At 35.8% G+C, this 20,416-nt stretch overlaps 1 protein-coding gene across 3 annotated transcripts in view; it reads left to right on the top strand.

Moving 5' to 3' along the window:
* SMYD3 (SET and MYND domain containing 3) overlaps positions 1 to 20,416 on the top strand; it is a 383,946-nt gene that overhangs the window by 40,048 nt on the left and 323,482 nt on the right. For all 3 annotated transcript variants that reach the window (XM_085055185.1, XM_085055183.1, XM_085055184.1), the window contains exons 2-5: positions 2,892 to 2,955; positions 9,199 to 9,306; positions 10,402 to 10,459; positions 14,723 to 14,859. In XM_085055185.1, the coding sequence (XP_084911311.1) occupies positions 2,892 to 2,955; positions 9,199 to 9,306; positions 10,402 to 10,459; positions 14,723 to 14,859 (367 nt within the window). The remainder of the gene's footprint in view (positions 1 to 2,891; positions 2,956 to 9,198; positions 9,307 to 10,401; positions 10,460 to 14,722; positions 14,860 to 20,416) is intronic.

The following is a 20,416-nucleotide window of genomic DNA, read 5'->3' as shown; positions in this document are numbered from 1 at the left end:
TCGCTTAGTATGTCTAGTACCAAGATCCACAGATGTTATAAATACTAAGGAATTTTTTCAGTCCAGGAGGGGGAAGAGGGATTGGAAGAGAAAGCAATGATTTCATTAGCAGGTTTACTATTCAGCTCTCTGACAGGCATTTTACATCTACTTGTCAAAGAAACCCCAAAGATGAATGGATAATTCATTCATTATATGGCACCAGGAGGGAGTCACCTTATTCAAATAATCTGACTGATAATGTCAGTTTGACAAAAATTCCAGATTTGAGTGATGATCCTTAGATATTTTTCTGTGCATGTGTTTGTTACTGCAGCATCATTAACCCTTAGGGATAAAGGATACAAAGGAAATAGCCCTGTAAAATATTGAAACTTCTGTGGTTGCTGAGGAAGTTTGGGGCTTTGTGCTGACACATCTACTAACTGTGTTACAAAAGCAAAATTTAATACGTGTTGGTGACTTGACACCAATGATTCCAAGCAGTCCTGACATCTCTTGGAAAAATACCAAGAGGCATACCAAGGCAGGGTGTGCTTGTAGTGCACTGAAGTTATTTGATCTAGCCTTCTGATGGAAGAATGTGAAAACTGTAGGAAAGACTTTTCCGATCACTGTGGGCATTCATTCATTTAAATTCAGGTTTCAGAAGGTTTTAATTACTCTGCTTTGGAAATCTGCCTCTTACCTGTTGCTGCTGAGACTGTGTGGCACTTCAGTGTGTTTGGGACTAAAATTGCACATGCTCTGTTATCAAACCCTGAACTCATGACTGTGTTTTGATGAGTAGAAAGTAGAACAAGCAAAGTCTGCCTTCAAAATATTTTTACTCAGTCATTCTGTAGTAGGGTGAGCATTTAGACATTCTGCTAATATTGTGTAACAATAAAGAGAAGTTTCATAGAGACTGCTGGCAAGAGTGTAGAATATTGAATTCAAAGGAGGTATCTAGAGACAGAGAGGCCAAAAGGTCCTTGGTAATCTCTTTGTGACTGTGTAGAATCAGGTAAAACAGACTCGTTAAAGGCAACAGGGACATGCTGCACAGTGACAGTCTCGAGGGCTGCAGCTGTGCTTAATGGGGAGCTGAAGAGCAAACCAAAGTTCTACCTGCTTGGCTGTCTTTTTTCGTTCTAGGTTACTCTGACATGAGCTTCTAATCGAAATTGAGAAATATATACTCCTTTATCGGAAGATGGTTAAGATTGTGTCATTGCTCAACCTTGAAGCAGTTCTCCCCAGCTGGAAAAATGAAGATTTCACACTTGTTTCTAACTCGGAATCATCCTCAGGCATTGCACCTTAACATCAAAAACCTATTGTGCATGTCCAAGATTTTAGATTTTGTTTATAGAAATCCAACAGTTGCTAGTTTTTTTGGTCTCCAGGGCTGGCTTTTCAAGTACGAAGATAAAGAATGCTGTAGGAAAACATCCACTTATATCTGAAATATTTATAAATTACATTTCTCCTGGTAGTTAGTATGAATACTTAAAAAGCATTGTGTGACAAAATAGGGATTTTTATACAGTACAAATGAAAAGATTTTTACTTGATTGTAATGATCTGTTCATAATGCTCTTCTCAATCTTTGACCGATGCAGCTGTCAAAACCCCCCAAATGCCAGTAAGAGTTCTAAGATATGCATTAAGTTCTTATTTTCAATGATTCAAACAGAGCAAAACTTTGATGTATTGGCAAAATACCTTTCTTACTTGTGGGACTTGAGTGAAAGGAGAGCTCACAAGGAACAGTGTCACCCAGTGAGGTACCTGTGCTTCACTAAGGTCAGAGGTGTGGCGAGGAGGAAGTGGGGGGGGGCATAGTGAGGGTCCACAGAGCCCAGATAATTGTTGTGTCTGTAATGTAAATTGCCTGCCTTCAGTTTTTACAACAACAAAAAACCAAGCACTGTTTTCCCAGCCTAATGAATGACCATAACTCACATAAGCAGCCTTGCATGTTAAGAAATGAAAATTAATACTTTACAGTGTTACCAGAATAATGTATCATGTTCAGTATCTTCTGCAGGAAAATAAGAGGGAAGGGAAGCCTCAAAATCTGTCTTACTTCTACTCACCTGAAGTAAACATCTTTACTTATATATTTAAGGTGCAAGATTTGCTCTGTGTGGGCTTTCACATTTAATGCTTACTTACTGTCTAAAAATGTACTGAACTTCAGTGACATTTTCTTAAAAGTCATATAACTAAATTAAGTCAGTATCAGAAAAATACTACAGCCAGGAGGTGCTTTTAACCTTTATATTGTGATATACAGGTCTAGTAGTTCTCCTTCTTGTTTTCATTGCATTTTTATACTTCTCCCATGAATTATTGTTTTGTTCTCACTGATCAGAAGTGTTTTCTTACAGTAGAAATTTCTGCTGACATGTCAACTTCAGACTCTGTTATAAAGATAAAATTTGATGTCACAGCCGCAGGTTCACAGCAAGGTCTTGTTTAAGACAGGTAGCAATGCTTGCTTGCTTAAGACAAGACTCAGATAGTAAATAGATTAGCTATCTGTATTGTACAGCTCTAATTATGATGTTATCTACAAAATCAAACTCCTCAGAGTAACAGCTATATGACAAAAAACCCTAAACTTTCCTTTTGAGCCAAAGTGGCCTCAGAGGTGCTGAGTTACACAAGCAAAGGGTTGTGTTTATATATATATATATATAGTCACAAATATAGTTGTGACTATAGCTTTGAACATAACTATGTACAATTTATTCTTGCATAACAATGCATTTTAGACTATTCTTGTTTTTAATATATTTTTCTTGCCTTGGAATATTTGAAAATTGCTAGTTATGTAAGAAGGATAGATTCAAAACTCCATTTGTATTTATGACTCCCTTTTATTTTTATTTCTTTCTAAACAGGAATGAAAATCTGCAAAGGTGCTCTCAGTGCAAGGTTGCTAAATACTGTGGTAGATCTTGTCAGGTAAGATGAAAAATAACAGTTATAAAGGGTTTAAGAAAACAAGCATTTGAATACTTTGTTTACAGGGTCTCGATGCATTTTGCATGTTGTCATACCTCCACACTGCAATTTATTTGTCGTTTTGGACATAGTGGGTAAACGTGCTGTCTTGTTTTATTTGAGTATTTTCATAGCTACAAATATAAGATTCTGATCAGTATAATAGACAAAACTACTGTGTGGTGTTTGACTGTGCTTGGTGTGAGAGGGAGGAATAATTGTTTAGATTCATTTTCTGTAGACTGAAAGCTCTAAGTCAATTTTACAGTAAAACAATTTGTATTTCAGGAGTACTTTTTAAAATGGTAAATTCTATATTCCAGTTTTTTAGGAGGAAATAAGGGTCAAGAATGTTTTGAGAAGGCCTTGAGGAAAACTTAATCTGTGATGAAGTTTTCAAGAAGAAAAGTGGTGCATGGCAGGAGGACAAGGGACAACAGGCTTAAGCTGAAAGATGAGCAGTTCACCTGGGATACAAGGAAAAGCTCTTGAGGATCACCAAGCGGTGTAACAGGCTGGCCAGGGTGTTTGTGTGAGCTGCATGTTTGAGGGCTTGGGAACCCTATTGGATAAAGCTCTGAGCTTGGTCTGACCCCAGAGCTGACCCTGCTTTGCAGCTAGAGATCTCCATAGATCCATTCAACCTGACTTATCATGTGATTCTACCCTGTGGAATAATTCTCAAAGGTGTTCAGGCCTAAAATATTAACTTTTGTGTTTGACTTGTTTTGTCACTTAGGCATGTGTGCAGCAATTCTCAGGAATTTGTATTGTAGAGCACGCAAGGGGGAAATGACTGTCTTGGGGAGCACAGCTATGTGAACATTCTTCAAGGTTCATAAGGGATACCTTAAAGCTATCTTTGATACCTTTGCTTTGTGAGTTCACATGCTTGAAGCCATCCATAGTTGTAGGTATGGATTTCAGTGAAACAGGCTAATGCTGCTAAAAGCAATCTGCACTTAACATGCTGTGTATTTGCAGTTACATAATGTCTTGAACTGCTAATATAAATAAATGAATACTGAGTTAATGTATATAATATCCTATGATATTAGTAAGCAATAGAGAATAACAGGAAAAAAAAAAGTAACTTTTTAGTCAAAGCAGTGAATTTATTAGGATTGATGGCTTGGAACAGATGATCCAAATAAAACTGAGACCAGCCAGATCTCTTTGCTCTTGAGAACTGTTGTCTAATTCCTATTTATTCCAAAAAGTGAGCTGAACTATTGTGCTGCTCTGGTTTTATAGCAGCTGTTAGGAAAAGGTAACCCAAATGCTTTGTGCCCAATTTAGCTTCTGTAGCTTAAGTGCAATTCATTAATATGTGCACTTCTAATTGAACCAATTGGTCAACAAATAAACGGCAGGATATTGAATTGAAGCTGCAGTTTGCACATTTAAAAAGTGAATATTGGCAGAACAGGACAATTTTAGTTTTATAAATACAGATAACTTTGAAGTGCAAATTATGCAGTTGGATTTGCAGTTTACACTTAGTTGCAGAATGATTTAATTATTTTTGGATGTGTGATACTGCAACTCAAAACACTTAGGCTTAAAACCTGTTATTTTTCTGGAGTTTAATTAAAAAACATTAAATGAAATCAGAATTAATATAAAAATCTGACTTAAGGAAAGTAATCTCAGTAGGTGTACTGGGTTTAGAATAAAGGTGGATTTTGTGAAAGAAACTTCAAAGTAAATGCAGCAGAGGATTTCAATTTCAGAGTGTACCAAGAAGACCAATTTTTAAAGCTGCAGATATCTTGTAAGCATCTTCATTTGTTTTAAACTGTCAAGTGGTACAAAAACCTATCTTCAGGCTAACCTTAAGGAGAAGAAACAGTCTTTTGAAATGTGTTTCTCTTTTTGGGACTTGCAGTTAGAATAATTGTCCTTTAAGGGAACATGTATGCAGAGTCGGTAGTCCTGGAAAAAAACCTATGCAGAAATCAGAATATCTAGATTTTACAAATCTCCATAATGTCAATATTGAAAATTATGAGTGAGTTGTTCCAAATTTCAAAAATTCCCATTTTTTTCAGGCCTGTTGAAGCAAGCTGTTTTCACTTTTACCACTTTAATTTACTTTAAAAAATATTAGAAATGTGGAACTGGAACTTGTTGCAAGAGATCCTTTAGGGTGACCTTTTTGAACGGAATTCTGATTTCAGTATCAAGTAAAATAGATTTTTTGCTTTTAATTTTTTTTTCTTGCAGTCAGACCTCACTGGTTTTTGCCCCTATTTGTCATTTCCCTGTTGTAGCCCCTTTCCCACTTGTTGATGCCTAATTTCATGGGGTTCTCTGCCTTCTAGCAACGTTATGTTGCCTGGGTGTCTCTCCAAAGGTAGAGTTACCACATCTGCAGCTCTTTGTAATCATTGCTGTGATCACCCCTGGTAATGTTGATTAATATGATACACGACACAGATCAGGGACCAATGATACAGATCATAATCCCTGACAAATGGAAGAGTAATTTTAGGCAGAATTCAGAATATGACATTATCAAACATTATTGAAATAATGTAATAAAAGTGAAATGTAGTAATTAAAAAAAAAGACATTCTGTAAAAATTTGAACAATCCTTTGGAAATTACAGACTGTTTGCTTTTAATAATGAAAACCTTCCAATGGAAAAATATCCTGCTTTGATTTTTTTTTTTTTTTTAATCAGCTCTAGTCTTTAACAGCTTTTTGTTAGCACATTAATCTGCAGGAAGCATTCTTTTTTTTTTTTTTGATCTTGCATAGAAGACGCAAGAAACCTTTGTTTCATCAACACTGGTTTAGGATCTTTTGTACACTCAGGCTCCGTAGGGAGACAGCACTAGCATATGTCTGTGAAAGAATGGATGTGCATTGGCAAAATCGCTCAGCTGAAGACATGCAAACCTTGCAGGCATTTGTGAGAGGTCTTTGCCTGTGACCTGAGGCAGCAGGAGGTGATCCTGGCTTGTCCAGGGAGGGTTGGAGTTGGTGTGGTGCTGGTTCAGCAGGCAGACTCCAATCTGCCACCAGCAAGGAGCTCTGTGCTGCACCATCTCTGAAGCCATGGGGTGCTGATCCTTTTCACTTGGGTAATGTCTGAGGATTTGTGCTTGGGCTACATTGGGATGAAAGGACAGACAATGCTTTGAAGGAGATAAATGGATACTCTTTCCAAGTTCCTAACTATAGTGAAGCCTGGAGGAGGAGGGCTTTGTGTTGCCCTGCACTGTTCACTTGCCTTTTTTTGCTTCCTTCTATTAGTGTTCATTTCTAATAGGGGAATAAGAAATCTTGGTAAAATTGGAAGACTTTCCCTGGAATGGAGGAGAAGGGTCATACAGGTGGCTATGCCTCTGCACTACAGTATTTAAACTTGTGCTGGATATAGGATATAAGATCCTTGACTGAAAGCCAGGATACAAGGAATTAAGAAAACCCTCCACTAAGAACTGTGGGACAAATATAAGCCAAACCAATAAGTATTGTTAGAAACTGACTTTAAAATTAGGTCTCTCCAGGGTCCCAAATCTTTATTTTTGCATTGTTCTTTAATTTGTATCCATGTTGTATTGGTAATAAGAAGAAATATTGTTGAATTTCCTTGTATTTAATGCATTTGGAGCTTCCCCCTCTCTCCCTGACTGGTTGGGAATAAGAGACTGGCAGCCTCTGCTCCAGCTCCTTGCCAGAAAGGACTCTGATTCCTCTGCACATCAGTTTTGGCCAAAGGCCTGTTTCATGGAAGGCATGTGTTTGAACTATTCTTATCACATGGTAATGCTCTCAAAGAAACACGGCGTGTGATGCCATGTGGTACAGCATATTTCATCTTATTAGGGCTTTATTGGTTGGGTAAGTTATTAATCATTTTGATGTCACCCTCTAGCATGTTTAAAATTCTGAGCAACATTTATGTAGAGGAAAAAAATTTGACAGATAAAGGCTTACTCCTAGGAACATTTTTAGTTTAAGCTGGATAAAAATGCCAATATAATTATATCACACAGAATGACGTCTGGACATTTACAAACACAACCTTGTTTTTTCTAGACAAGGATAATTCTATTCAGCACTAAATACTTAACTTTTATTTGTCAGACAGCATGTGACACTAACTGTATTTGGATTAATGCCTTCTTGGTGTCATTTTTTCCCCTTGTAGAGTTATGGGTAAAAGAAATGAAATCACAAATCTCTCATGTGTCTGAAAGAAATAAAAAGTTCAATTTATTTATTATGTGTAAGCCACCGGGGGAGAAAATCCTGAATTAAATAGAATAAATGCTACTGGTGCTGAAACCTAGTTATCTGAAACAATTCCCTCACACAAATGCAGCTTAAAAAAAGATTGTGTGATTGCCTTTGGAATCTTTATAACTCTCATATCAGCATCTACAGGTGTGATGTGCCCTTACACACAGCTCTGCCATTTCCTCTTTTTCTTTTAATTGCTGAACATGTACTTAACATTAGACATTTTATCATTTTCTCTGTGGCACTCACCTAACAGAAACTTTTTCTGAGTTCATGTTTTTTTCCCTTATTGCATATTTGCAAGAAAATGTCACCTTCAGAAGCCCTTGTTTCTGAGTACTTGTCATTGTAGCAAAGTTTTGATGTGCCCTTTTATTTTAATTTGCTTTTAAAACTATTTGAAACAGCTGTGTGGCTTCAAACATAAACTGTGTGTATGCAAATAAAACTTTTAAATATGTATTATGTTAATGAGATGGGCTTGGAACTTTTGTAAATTAAAAACAGAATTTCCTGCTTGTAGAGTCAGAAGATAAGAAAAAAGTGATCAGAAATTGTTTTACCAAGATGTTTTCTTAGCTGAAGACTCATTCTTGCTGCTTTTCCACACTAATCTTGGGGAAACAAAGAATGGTGGAGAAAAAAGGATATATTGGGATGTATAGCAGCTTTTCTTTATCTTGTCATCCTGACTCTTCTCTGCTATGGAACTGTTAGTCTCTGTCTACTATTCTGATTAAAGTGGCCTATGAAACAAAAATTACAGGTTTGGGTAGTATATGCAACTTAAATATTTTTGGTTCTGTCTTCTGTTTTGGTTTCAGTGACCTGGTCTGAACTGTGAAAAATGTCACCACCAGTCCTCCCAGCTGTGGGCATTGATACCTCACCAGCTCAGGGATGTTTGGGGACAGTTTTTGCAGCATTGAGAACTTGACCATTGCATTAGAGCAGCTGCATTTAGTGAAGTGAATGGATTCTGAAGGCCTCTGCAGTCTTGATTGCTGAGTGAACACATGCCTAGGGTTTTGTGTCTGTTAGTTAGCATCCTTTCTAGTTCTCTCCAGTCTTGTGAAGGAAGCATCTTCATGCTGTTGCTGCTTCATGCCACAGCAAATGAGAATCAGTGTGCATTTATTTATCTAACAAAAATTTCAGCTAGTGAGAATGCTGATAGGAATTTGAACTAAGCTGATGCTGCAATTTATTGCATGGTGCATAGAGGTAAAAGAAAATGATGTGTATAGAAGGAACATGGGGGAAAAAAAGGGAAGGTGTTTCAATGCAGTTTTCATTCTATTTTTACTTGCTCCTTTTGTGTAGTAAAGGTGTCAGAGACACAGTGTTTGAAGATGGATAGTATGATGTTGTCAGACAGCAGAATGAAACAGACAGAAGCAAGGATTCTGTTGGCAGGGAACTGGTCTGGGAACTTGATCATGCAGTTTTCTGTTCATGTTTCTTGTAGGTTTTCCTAAAGGTAAAATCAAATTTTGAGGTGGCCGATTGGTGACACTGCTGTGTCCTGAACCTGCACTGCTGTAGCTTCAGGGTCCATAGTATCAGTTACACCATTAATTATGTTTGAGGAGGAAATGGCATGCTGAGCTTGGTTTGAGAGGATAACCCAGCCTGTTGTTTTCCACAGCACTCATGTTTTATTTGCATTCTTCGACTATACTGCTAAAGTGTGTGTGCTGCTGTTTCTTTAGCACTCAGCATCCAAGATTTCCTAGGTTAGGGGCTGCCAGTACATCAGCACCTAAAAAAGGGCCCCTTGCAGGTCCTTTGAAGCTAACTTTCAGCTTTGAGCATGTTTGTGTGCGTATATAACTGTAGATAACTCTATTTATATAATATGTGTGTATACATAAAAAATTAAGATACATGTTATGTAAAATAAAATGCACTTTGTTTTATTTTTCTTTCTTTTTACAAAATCCTAATAGAAAGAAGCTTGGCTGGACCACAAGCAGGAATGCAGGTGTCTTAAGAGCATCGAGCCTAATTTTCCTCCAGACTCTGTCAGACTGGCTGGCAGGATTGTTTTTAAACTAGTAAGTAATGTTCTTTTAAATTGATTCCGTGCAGCAGATTCTGATAAATACTTTCTCACTCTACATTTTTAATTTAATTATGAGCTAGAAGGCTGAAATGACTGGGAATGCTGATAAAAACTTGGACTTCAAATTGCATTACAAGTTTACTGAGTAATTTGCAGAAATGCTGAAAGGATCAAGAGATACCAAAATGGACATAACTGAGCTCAAGGGACATGTTTATTGACTTTCTTTTCCTATGGCTATGTGGTAGCATTCTGAGCTTATTTCTGCCTGGAAGGAAAACATAGGGAGACACTGTTTTTCCTTCAATACTACTGAAGTTATTGGTGCCTTTCTATTAACTTAGTGGAAGCCTCATACAGTGCTGTTTGAATGAGTGTTAAGGACAGAAGCACTGGTAGCTAGCCCTTTCTTTAGAGGGCATAATGCCATGCTTTCCATGTTGGCCTCTCTTAATCTCAATTACTTTTTAAAACATTTTTCTAAACTCTTTTGGAAGTCCTGGGTGTTTGACATTCCAATGGTTTGATTACTTTATATGGACTAAATTTTCTGTCAGTGTAAACATCTTTTGAATGTGTGGGATTGTAAAGCAAAAGAAATTTGCTTTTTTTTTTTTTTTCCCCTGAGCCTGCTATGATGCTGTCTGTGTTGGATAAAAGTGCAAGCAATTTTTGGGGTCTGAGGTGATAGAATATGATTTCACATTTATTTTATACATTGGGAAGCATTTGTGCATGATAGTTTTTAAAGGGCAAATATGTACCTAGCAACACTGTGCATTAATTATAGTCACATGAATTCTGAAACTACAAACCTCATAAACTGATTTCAATTATACTCTGAAGGGCCAAAGTACGTTACTAAAGGTAAGCTGCCAAAGTGTTAAAAAATTTAAATTAGTACAAAGTGTTACAGCAACAAAAAAATTCGTTTTCTTAGGGTAGTTTATACAAGGTCTTGGATTTATGTTGATGTTGGCCTTACCTAATTATCTAACAGGTTTATCACACGGAATAAGCAACATTGTGGAGTGTTTTCAGGATAAAACATGCTTTGTAAATGTTAATTATCTGTTTTGCTCTACAGCTCAGACAATCAGTATGCCCTTCTGAGAGACTCTACTCTTTTTCCGATCTTCACTCAAGTAAGTAATTGCCAGCCGTATTTTAGGAAATACTTCTAAGGTCTGCTTTACAAAAGGGCCATCTGATTTTCTAGCAGCTTGCCTTCTGAAGGTTTGCTCTGTAGAATAACAGAATCAAAGGCAAAACTTGAAAAAACCTCAGTGGGGAAGAAGAGTTATTTCAAAGATCAAAGGAAAAACATGTCTGTTGTTTTGAAGCAAAACTTCCACCTGATTTTTTTTCTCTAATATTTTTATTTTCTCATTTTGCAATGCACATCTGGCCTGCTCAATTTTTAATTTACCCAGTGTCTGCCTTACTACATGGTGTCAATATGTTTACATACATATACAAAAATTCATATATTTTTACATTGAGGCTTTAGTTTTTTAATACTTACATGCTATTGCATAAAGTTTCAAAATAACTTCCAGAAATAGGAAAGAAAGGAAAATTTAAAGAGGATATGTGTATATCTTTCTTCTACATGACTTTTCTATAGAGAAAAAAGATTAAATTGTTCAGTTATTACTTTTGTGGCTTCACAAGTTTCAGCTGCTTGGATAGAAAAAGATGCTCATTACAATCTCTTAGCAGAGCTAATGTTGAAATAGAAAACATTTTTTCAAGATTTTGTGGTTTCGTGAAGATTTAGGAAGAAATACATCCTTGGTTCATTTTTACATCTGGTTTAGAGGGATTTTCTGGAAAGTAATGTGAATATTTTGATTACCTCAATGTTTTATATCATTATTTAGAGTTCTGGCTACAAACCAATTTGATCTATTGGTATATTTAATTAGAAACAAAACCCAAATAAGCAAAGAAAAATGCAATATGTAGTATTAATTTTACTTCTGTATACCCTGACATTGTGCTGCATTCTCCCAAACTGCAAGGGCAAAAGACCTAAATAAGGCAGCAAATGAAAACTGATAGTAGGAATACATTTCAATTATTTAAAACGTAGTGATTTTCTGCAATGGATGTTCTCAAATCATGTAACAAAGATTTATGGAGAACAGATGCTTCAAATAAAGTTAAAATGATGAAGACTATGAACTTCTATGCTTCATGACACTGCTGGGATCCAAGAAAAAAGTCTTCATTGTACTAATGGCTGATTGCAAAGTGGCACTGGAGGGAAGAGTTTTCCTTTAAAAATTAATATTGATCACTTGTACAGCAGTTGTCTCTAATGTAGGCAAAGATTTTTACATAACTGATCATTTGAAACAAAGTGAGGTTTCTCAATGCCCTTCAGGAGATGATCTTAGCTTTCCTTGGCTTGACTGAAGACAAGAGGAATAGTTTGATAAGAGAGAAGCTTGGTGTTGAACTGACCTGAGCTGCAATGGATAAATGGTACAAAAGTCTGTAGAGTGGCCAGAAGTTTCTACTGAAATTCTCATTCTGAAGGAAATGGTGATATGGGTGGGATGACCATCCTCTCACTGATACAGAAACAACTGATCCGTAGCCAGTTAGTTTAGAAGGCAAATGAGAGTAAATACAGATGAAACACTAAATGTGGATCTCTGAGTTTTAACAATAATTCCTGTGGAATCTTCTTAACTCCACAGCACCAAGAGTTTAGGACATGAACTGAAGCTGATGCCTAACAGACTACAGTACAAATGGCCTGTACATAATCTTAGTTAAAGGTTTTGGCTGACTCCACTTTTGATGTTTTTCTAGCTTCCTTGTTAGAGTGAATAGATAGTCTCTGTGGTTTTGGAATTAAAATAAAGTGTTTTGGGGTGATGTGAGAACTTGTAGTATCTGTGATGCTTTTTACTGCCTTTGTATGCTCCAAAAGCTCCTGTTATTTCATAACACTTTCCCCATTTGCTGCACAATTTTTGAATGGTGTTGGTAAAGTTTCTGTTTCTGTACTTAGTGGAATCTATAGGAAAGTCAGAAATGCATTTTCAGTAGAGGCTTAAGTATATAGGAGAAAAGATTTCTTTGAAGGGAATCACATGAACTATGAGTTCAGGCTGTAATCGGGAGCAAAAACATTCTCAGGAAGCATCTTTGTAGTAGAAGATAATATTTCAATAGTAATCAGAAATGTGACAGAATTCTAATTGATACTCCTTTTATCTTTTCTTGGTCCATTCCCCCCCCCCCCGGAATTGCAAAATATTTTATTTGAAAATTGTTATTGTCACTATTCTGTCTCAGTTTGCTTTACACTATTACTTTTCAATATAACTTTATACTGTTGGTTGATTTTTAGTGTGGGAGACATATAAACTGGATAAAAGCATGTAAAGTTTTATATACTTGGACAATTGCCTGCTAAAATATGTAATAAATGAAAAATACACAAAGCATGTGGAAGCATCCAGCCCTCTATAAAGTTCTTTTCCAATCTCCATAGTTCCTTGAAATTCCCTTGTATACCCTGAAACTCAGATTAAGTAGGAGAGGTATCTCTGAGCATTGTTACTTTTGCCAGTTCTCATTTTTCTTAAGACAATTCCTTCCTTCCTTAGTTCTATGGGCTCTCTGTATGTAACAGTAATTCAGAAATCATCTTTGTTTTTACTTACCAAGACTCAGTATACAGAAAATAGTTTGTGTGCTGTACTGTGGGCAGATATTTTGCTACTTTGCTTGTATCAGTATCAGTTGATAATTTAATCCCCATACCTTATTTAGAAAAATGTCCATAGGCCCTTTATAGCATTTTGTCTCCTACATCAGGTTTCTTAAACAATTGAAAGAAGTTTCTTAAAACCAAAAAATTAAAACATTCACAGATTTCATTTCATTTTGCTTTTGGCCTTGTTTTCTTATGTGCTGAGAAAACCAGGTCTTGATCATTTTCCATTGAGGTTCCCATGGGACATTTTTCTGGATCATTAACTCTGATGTCCTGGACAGATTCCAGTGTGGATAATTGCATTCTGCTCCCCTTTCTGTCTGCTCTCCCTGAAGTTCCAGGTGGTTTTGGTATTCATGTTCACATCTGTCCTAAGCTACAGTGTCCATTTATAACATGCTTCTTGTAGGATTCCTCTTCTTCAGGCTAGAGGTGTTTTATTTGCCAATAGTGAAATAAACCATGCGTTCCTCTCTTTGTTATAATACATTTTGCAATATATTAGAGGTAGTTCAAAGTAAATCACATGTCTTGAATAAATGCATTTGAAGGAAAAGCCATTTTTGGTTTCAAAGGAATATTACATAAGAATGCAAGTGTGTGTTTATTATTTTTCTTTTATATTTTTTCAACTTGATTTCTTCAGTCATCTAAAAGTTTGCTGCTTCTTTGAAGACACAGCCCTCATAGAGACTATATTTTTCTATAGCAGAGATTTTTTGTACATTGTGAAAAACATACTTGTCTGCATTTTTCACATTTACATTCATTCATGCTTGCAAAATCACCTGCAAACATCCACACTGTTAATTGCACATGGGTAGTGCTGTGGGCAGCTATAGATGTTTATAATAAAATAATAATTCACCATTATGCAGAGGTAAAATTGATTCATAGTGCATAATAAATCTCTGCCTTTTGTTACAGATTGGTGCTTGAATGTTTTCAGCTTCACATTCTCAATTTTGTACCAACTGGTAGGAAAAAGGAAATGTGAAGCAGGAAATCAGGCAGTGAACTTACTAGGACAGCAGCAATTTCACTTTCTGTGTTATCAGAGACCTGATGCATGCATAATCACTTTATTAGAAAATCAGGCACTGTGATACTTTCTGCTTCAGGATTACCATCTGTAAAACATCAATAGTGGTGCTTTATAACAAAATGATATTTACTTTGTATTCTTTCATATTTATTGTTTACCAGTTGCTGTGTATGAAACTCCATTTATTAAAAAATACTTTTCTGTTTCACCTGCTGGCATAAAGTGTTTCTGACATGTCTATGGAGAATAGAGAATAAAAGTATGTACTGCTGCATAAAGTTTCAAGCATATTTCTAATGTGGTTAATGTTTCAGACCCTGATGCCTAATTTTTTATGTACTGTCTTACATCTGCTTACACATCTGCTTTATCTATTGGCTTTTGATCTTTAACTTGCCATTGTATTCATAAGATTTGGCAGTAGCAACCTGATAAACTCTACTGTGTGTTGATAGGTAACTGTCACAAAAAATGAGAAATGTCTGCCCTCTGTCAAAACTGCCCTCTGTCAAGATTAATTCTGGGACTGGAAATGTCTAGACTGTATGGTTGCCACTGGACATTTTCAAAATGTTGGTGAAATATTCTGTTTATGACATGGTCTACTTTTTTTCCTTTCCCTGAAAGATACTGAACGGTTAAGTGAAGAAATGCGGGATGGCCTCAGGCACCTTGCACAGACTTTGCGGCTGTATTTGAAAACTGAGATCCAGGATGAGTCTCAATTGCCACCTGCAATTGACTTTTTTCAGATCTTCACAAAAGTAAGTGTTAAAATCTGGTTGCTTGACAACTCATAAATTATCCTTTTCTTATGTTTGTGATTTATTTTTGAGCAGGGCTTCAGTAGATACATTCAGAATGTGATATATGACAAAGTTAATTCAAGCTATTTTTTTATTCAGTCAGTATTTAAGCAGAAGTATAACTTTTATATAATTGCAACACTTTAAAAATAAAGCAGTAGCCAGAGGATATTTTTTCTTTTCCTTTTTTTAAAATTATCATGTTAAAGGTATTGGGTGAACAAAAAGCAAGGAAGTTCAAATATAATTGAGTCAATCAACCAAAGTAATTTTTACACAGTAAGAAAGAGCATATAACATCACTTTTCAGCCTAGAATTTTTCTGCAAAGTGAAATATATTTCTGGATATGCTCCCTTCCCATTTTGTCTTTTGGTAGTGTATGCTAATGTTTGTGATAGTACTGTATCTTACAAGCCGCTTTTCCCAGAGGCCTTGTGGATTATTTATTCTGAAAGACTACACATAAAGTATTTAAAATTAGCTTCCACAATATGTTAATTCTTTATTATGTTACCAAATAAATATTGTTGGCTTTTGGTGTAGTTATTTTATCACTTTAAATTCAGAAATCTATATTCAAACCATGCTAGCAGAAACATTTTATAGGAAGTCTACTCATAGTTTTAACTCCATTTAATTTTTTTGATTTCTAATTGATTGATAAAGTCTACCATAAGTTTTTATCTTAACTTATTTATGTTTTGGTTTTCTTAATAAGTGTATTCTTATGAAGTAAGCCAAACTCTTACCTTTTTTTTCTTCTGATGTAAATAAAAGAAAGAGCCTCTTTTGAGAGAAATGAAAGAAAAATAATATAATTTTTTAAAAAATCTTTAAAAAAACTGTGTGCGGTTATGGAACTTTTTTTTTTTTTGGACAGAAGGAGTAGGAACAACATAATCAACTGTGTTGTTTTTCCACATTTTTTTTTAATTGGTGATTAGACTGCTGTGATGTAAAGTTGCAATTTTACCTGAAAAACCACACAGTCTGAAATAAACTCAGCCTGAAAGAGACCCATTCTTAAATAGACCCAGTCAAAAGGGTGTATAGATAAAACCCCTTATGTACTACCTTGTCTCCACTCAAGTTATTTTACTGTCTTGTGTTGGCATGCTTGTTTGGCCTGAACTTTGTCAGATGCATTTCCCATGAAACATGAACGTTGTGTAACCTGGTGTAGGGAATTTGTGCAGAAGATAAAACTGATTATCAGAAGATGATCACTGCCTACTCAGTCTGAACTGAGTTGCAGCTTGTGAGAAATTCTTTACAAATGTCGTTGCCTTCCATGTAATAGTGAGCTTAAGATGGAGACTGGCCATGGTAGCTTTACAAAAACAGTGTGATGATTACTAAACACATTGGAACACTGAAGAAAATACAGAAGGTTTTAAATTTTTTTATGTATGCACATGCACAAGCATGTGCACATATGTGCACCTCCTCTTCCCTCCCATATATTTTACCAAGATGATGTAAGTAGCTGTCAAGGGCAGAGTGAAAGTCAAGACTTCCCAGCTTCATATCATAGCTGGAGAACTGGGAATGCTCCTGTTAATGACAACATTTGCCCCCCTATAGCTTTGATATCACAATGATATTTTTAACTTGATGTATTTTGTGTGTTGACTGTGAATTTTTCCCCATCCTATTGAATGTAGTACTGAATTTTTAAGTTGTTGGGTTTGGGTTTTTTTGTCCATTTAAGTAGGGCTCATTTCCTTCTTATGCTCATTTTGCTTAGTCTGTGGGATAGTCTGCCCTGGGAAAATGGAGAGCAAATGACACAGACCTGTCATGTGTACACATACTTGATATCATTAATGCTAAAAAGAACTGGCAGAAGGGATAGGAGAACCTGACTGGACAGGTGAGTTGGTTGGAGAAAAGAGCTGTCAATTGCCATGTGCTTTACATGAATAAAATTAGTGTCTCATTCAGAGTTCAGTCAAGCACAGCTGTCAAGCTTTTTGCAAGACCTTGTTGTCACTATTGTTTTCCTTGTGGCATTTTACAGCCTTCCCAATATGATTGTCAAAAGAGTGTGTTATGAAGTGTGATATTTTATTAAAATATTAACTTAGGTATGCCCCCATCCCTAGTGAGGTAGCAGCAGATGTTTTTTGTCATTCCCATAGAATGTTTTTTTGAAGATAAGCTGGATGTGATGCATATTTTTGTAATTTTTTTTAAAGCTGAGTAGGGATGCTCATTCTCAGCAGGTAAAATTTAAGACTTTGGAACTGTAAAGTCTCTGATAAGACTTTTGCAGTCTCTTTTTCTGTAGTATAACTCTAAAGAAGACCAGCTGTGATGACTTCCCTGTGTGGTCATAGAATAAAGAAATACTACAGATACATGACTTCAAGATGTAATCTTATTTTCCCAACCTCTTCCAACATTCCTTTCAAGTTCAGTAGGTGCTTATTCGAACATTGAACTTTTTTGGATCAAATCTTTCATTGCATGCCACAAAAAGATCCAGTCAAAGGTCATTTTTTATTCTGTTTGATGCCGGATCCTCAAGAAGGAAAATAAACAGTCTGCCAGACAAAAGAGAAAAATATCCTGCAATGACATGACTGAATTCCAGATAGTGCTTGGAAAATCTCCAACCTGATTTAGGTTGAAAGAACTTCTCAGAAGCTCTTTTAAAACAGTCCTCCTTCTCTGCTGTCCACTGCTCTTGTATTTGTGAAAGTTAATTATAGTTTTATTCACTTGCTTGTCATGCTTAATAGTCAGAGAATCCCCCAAGTGCAGATTTGTAGAAACTGCCCATTGAAAATCAAAGAAAATGTTGCCGTTTATTTCCATAGGAACAGAATTTCATCCCAATATATTATTAGTTTGTATGAGACCTGTGGAAAATACCAGCTGTACTGGATGGGGAGGTGTTTCAGAAGGGTTATGTACCTTCCTTTCTGACAGTGTTGCCCTGTCCTTACTTGACAATTTGCTTTTGTATCAACTGTCCTTTGAGCTGGAGTTGAATTTTCTCATTTTTGTTATCTGATCACTTTTTGGAGGCTTCAGTTTATTTAACGTGCCATTTATCAAGGTTGTGACTGTTTCAAAATTCTGATCCTCAGTATTAAACAGAATTATCTGCAGCTAATTATGTGGTAAGGCTTTAACTCCACTGAGACATTTTCTAATGTCAAGATAAATTTTTGACAGCGTGGTTTTATGGTTTAATGATGTTTCCATAACCTTGAGATAAAATCAGTCCTTGCTTTTTATTCTTCAGCTTTTACTTACATGTGTGAGAAGGTGGCCAAGAGTCCTTTGAGACATTTAATGGATGCAGGATAAAGAATTAAATTTCTCGTATACATTTATGGTTCTTTTTATACTAGCAGACAGAACCATGTGAACCACTTTAAGACATTGAATAAACTCTGCACCTACCATGCTGACTGTAAAACTGTGAGTGACTCTGCTGACAGGAATCAGGCCTAAGATGACTTATTTTAGACTGAATGTAGACTTGGTGTTTTACACAGAATTGCAAATACTCATACTGTGTCAGAATTGGCTTCTTGAGCATTTTGAAATAGTTTGAAAATTTGTTTTCCAAGTAATGAGAAATAAAAGAGATTCTGATGTTTGATAGAATAATAGCCATTTTAAATATCTCCTAATTTCACATCCTCAGTTTTATAAGAATGGTGAGATATATGCCACCTCTGTCATTAGCTAGCAGTAAGACAAAATCCAGTGACAGGTAATGAACTGTTACAAGCAGACTTCTAGAGCAGTTTAGTATTTTCAAAACAGAATTTTATTGGAAAGAAATTTTCTAAAGGATGTTTTGATGAAACTGTTGATAAACTTTTTGAGAAAAGATGCTGGATTGAAGATTTTGTGGAACCCCACAGAACAGAGATGATACCTCCTGAAATGATATTCCCTCCTGAAATAGCAGTCTTTCTAATTTTTCTGTTGTGCAAAATTTCACTTTCTGGACAGTATTTGAACTACACATGGGGTGGTAGGGACTAGACAAAGAATTTTTAGCTTTCTGAAATTTTCAATCTTTCCTGCTCTTCCAATCTTGACACCGATTTACTTTGAACAGATTTTACTTTTAAAGTAGGTGTGTTGCTTTCTTTCAGATCATTGGAGAGGTCACATGCCTGTATACATGGGAGGTCAGTAGTCCTCTTTATGCAGATGGTGGTTGTGCTGCTCACCACCTTCTTCCCAGGCACTGTTCTACTCTTTCCTTTTCAGGTCAGTTTAGAATTGACACAGATCAAAGAGTAGAAATAGGTCTGAATGACTGTAGAGCTATAAGTCTAGGACAGTACAAAATGAAGTATCTGTATGTATTAGAAAAGTGTGTGCAACTTTTATATGTCAGATTGCTTTCTTTTGGTCTCACTTTTTTGAGGCTTGTGAAATTGACACTAAAGTGAAGAAGAGATACAAGTGTAATGTGGTAGGCCAGTCTCTGTGCCCACAAAAATTTTTAACCAAGAGACCAGTTGTCTGTTTAGGCTGTTGGTGTAATGGATTTTATTTTTAACTTAAGAAGAATTATGGAGGCTCTATAAAGTTCAGAGGTAAATCCCTCAAGAGACAAAGTGTCCTAGTCTCTTAAAAATCCTTTGTTTATTTCTCCTATCAAAATTTAGATATATTTTTCTTGTTCTTCTAACTTTTCTGTACTCACTTTTTATTCCACTCAATGCTTTGAAAGAATTCTTTTTCAACATAAAAGGTATTAGTAACAATTAGAAAGAAATCTTACTGTTAAAAGGGCTTTGGTATGTGTCTGCATAGGCAGGAGAGAACTAGGAGCTGAGCAGTGTCACGTGGCCTTTGTAGTCTGAATACTAAATTATGGTAATTTATTTGTGTGTTGTTTTATGTGCAGGTTGAAGGAGATAATTAGTGATATGACTGATAAAGTATGTTTGATCCTTACATTGCTCCTTCAGATCTTACAGCCATCAGAGAACATGTGTTCTCTGAGAAGACCTTGGAATACAAGATACAACTACCAGGTCAAGATATTCTTCAGTAATACTTTCAATAGGTTACTCTTACTTAAGATTCACTGGTTAATTTAGTAATTCATGTAATCAGGGAAATTAAAATTGGTTTGTATCAAGAAAGTAAAAAGAAATATTAGGGTAAACTTATGAGCAGTTTAAGAGTTGTTAAAGACATACGGGTGAAGTTTGCTTTCTGATTCTAGTCTTGCTAGTCTAATGGACTCTGGCTGCACTTGTTCAGTTTCCCTGTGATTGGGAGGCTGTGAAGTTTTTTCCCTGGAGACAAGGGGAAAAAGAAACCAGCAAGTGCATGTTTAATCCATCATTATTCTTCACGTAATTCAAAGCTAATGTACATTGCTACCCTGTCTCATGGTAAATTGAAGACCAGTACTGACAAATTTATTTTTAGTTGTGGCTCAGGAATGTATTTTGCAAAAACATTTTAATTTCGATAATTCTTTTCAATCATAAATGCAAAAGTCTTATAATTGGTTAAGCTTAGGT

The sequence above is a fragment of the Lichenostomus cassidix genome, chromosome 3 (genome assembly GCF_008360975.1).
Source record: "Lichenostomus cassidix isolate B80296 chromosome 3, HeHo_3.0, whole genome shotgun sequence".
Taxonomy (NCBI): Eukaryota; Metazoa; Chordata; class Aves; order Passeriformes; family Meliphagidae; genus Lichenostomus; species Lichenostomus cassidix.
The sequence above is the reverse complement of the archived record's forward strand: the minus strand, read 5'-3'. Positions and strand labels throughout refer to the sequence as shown.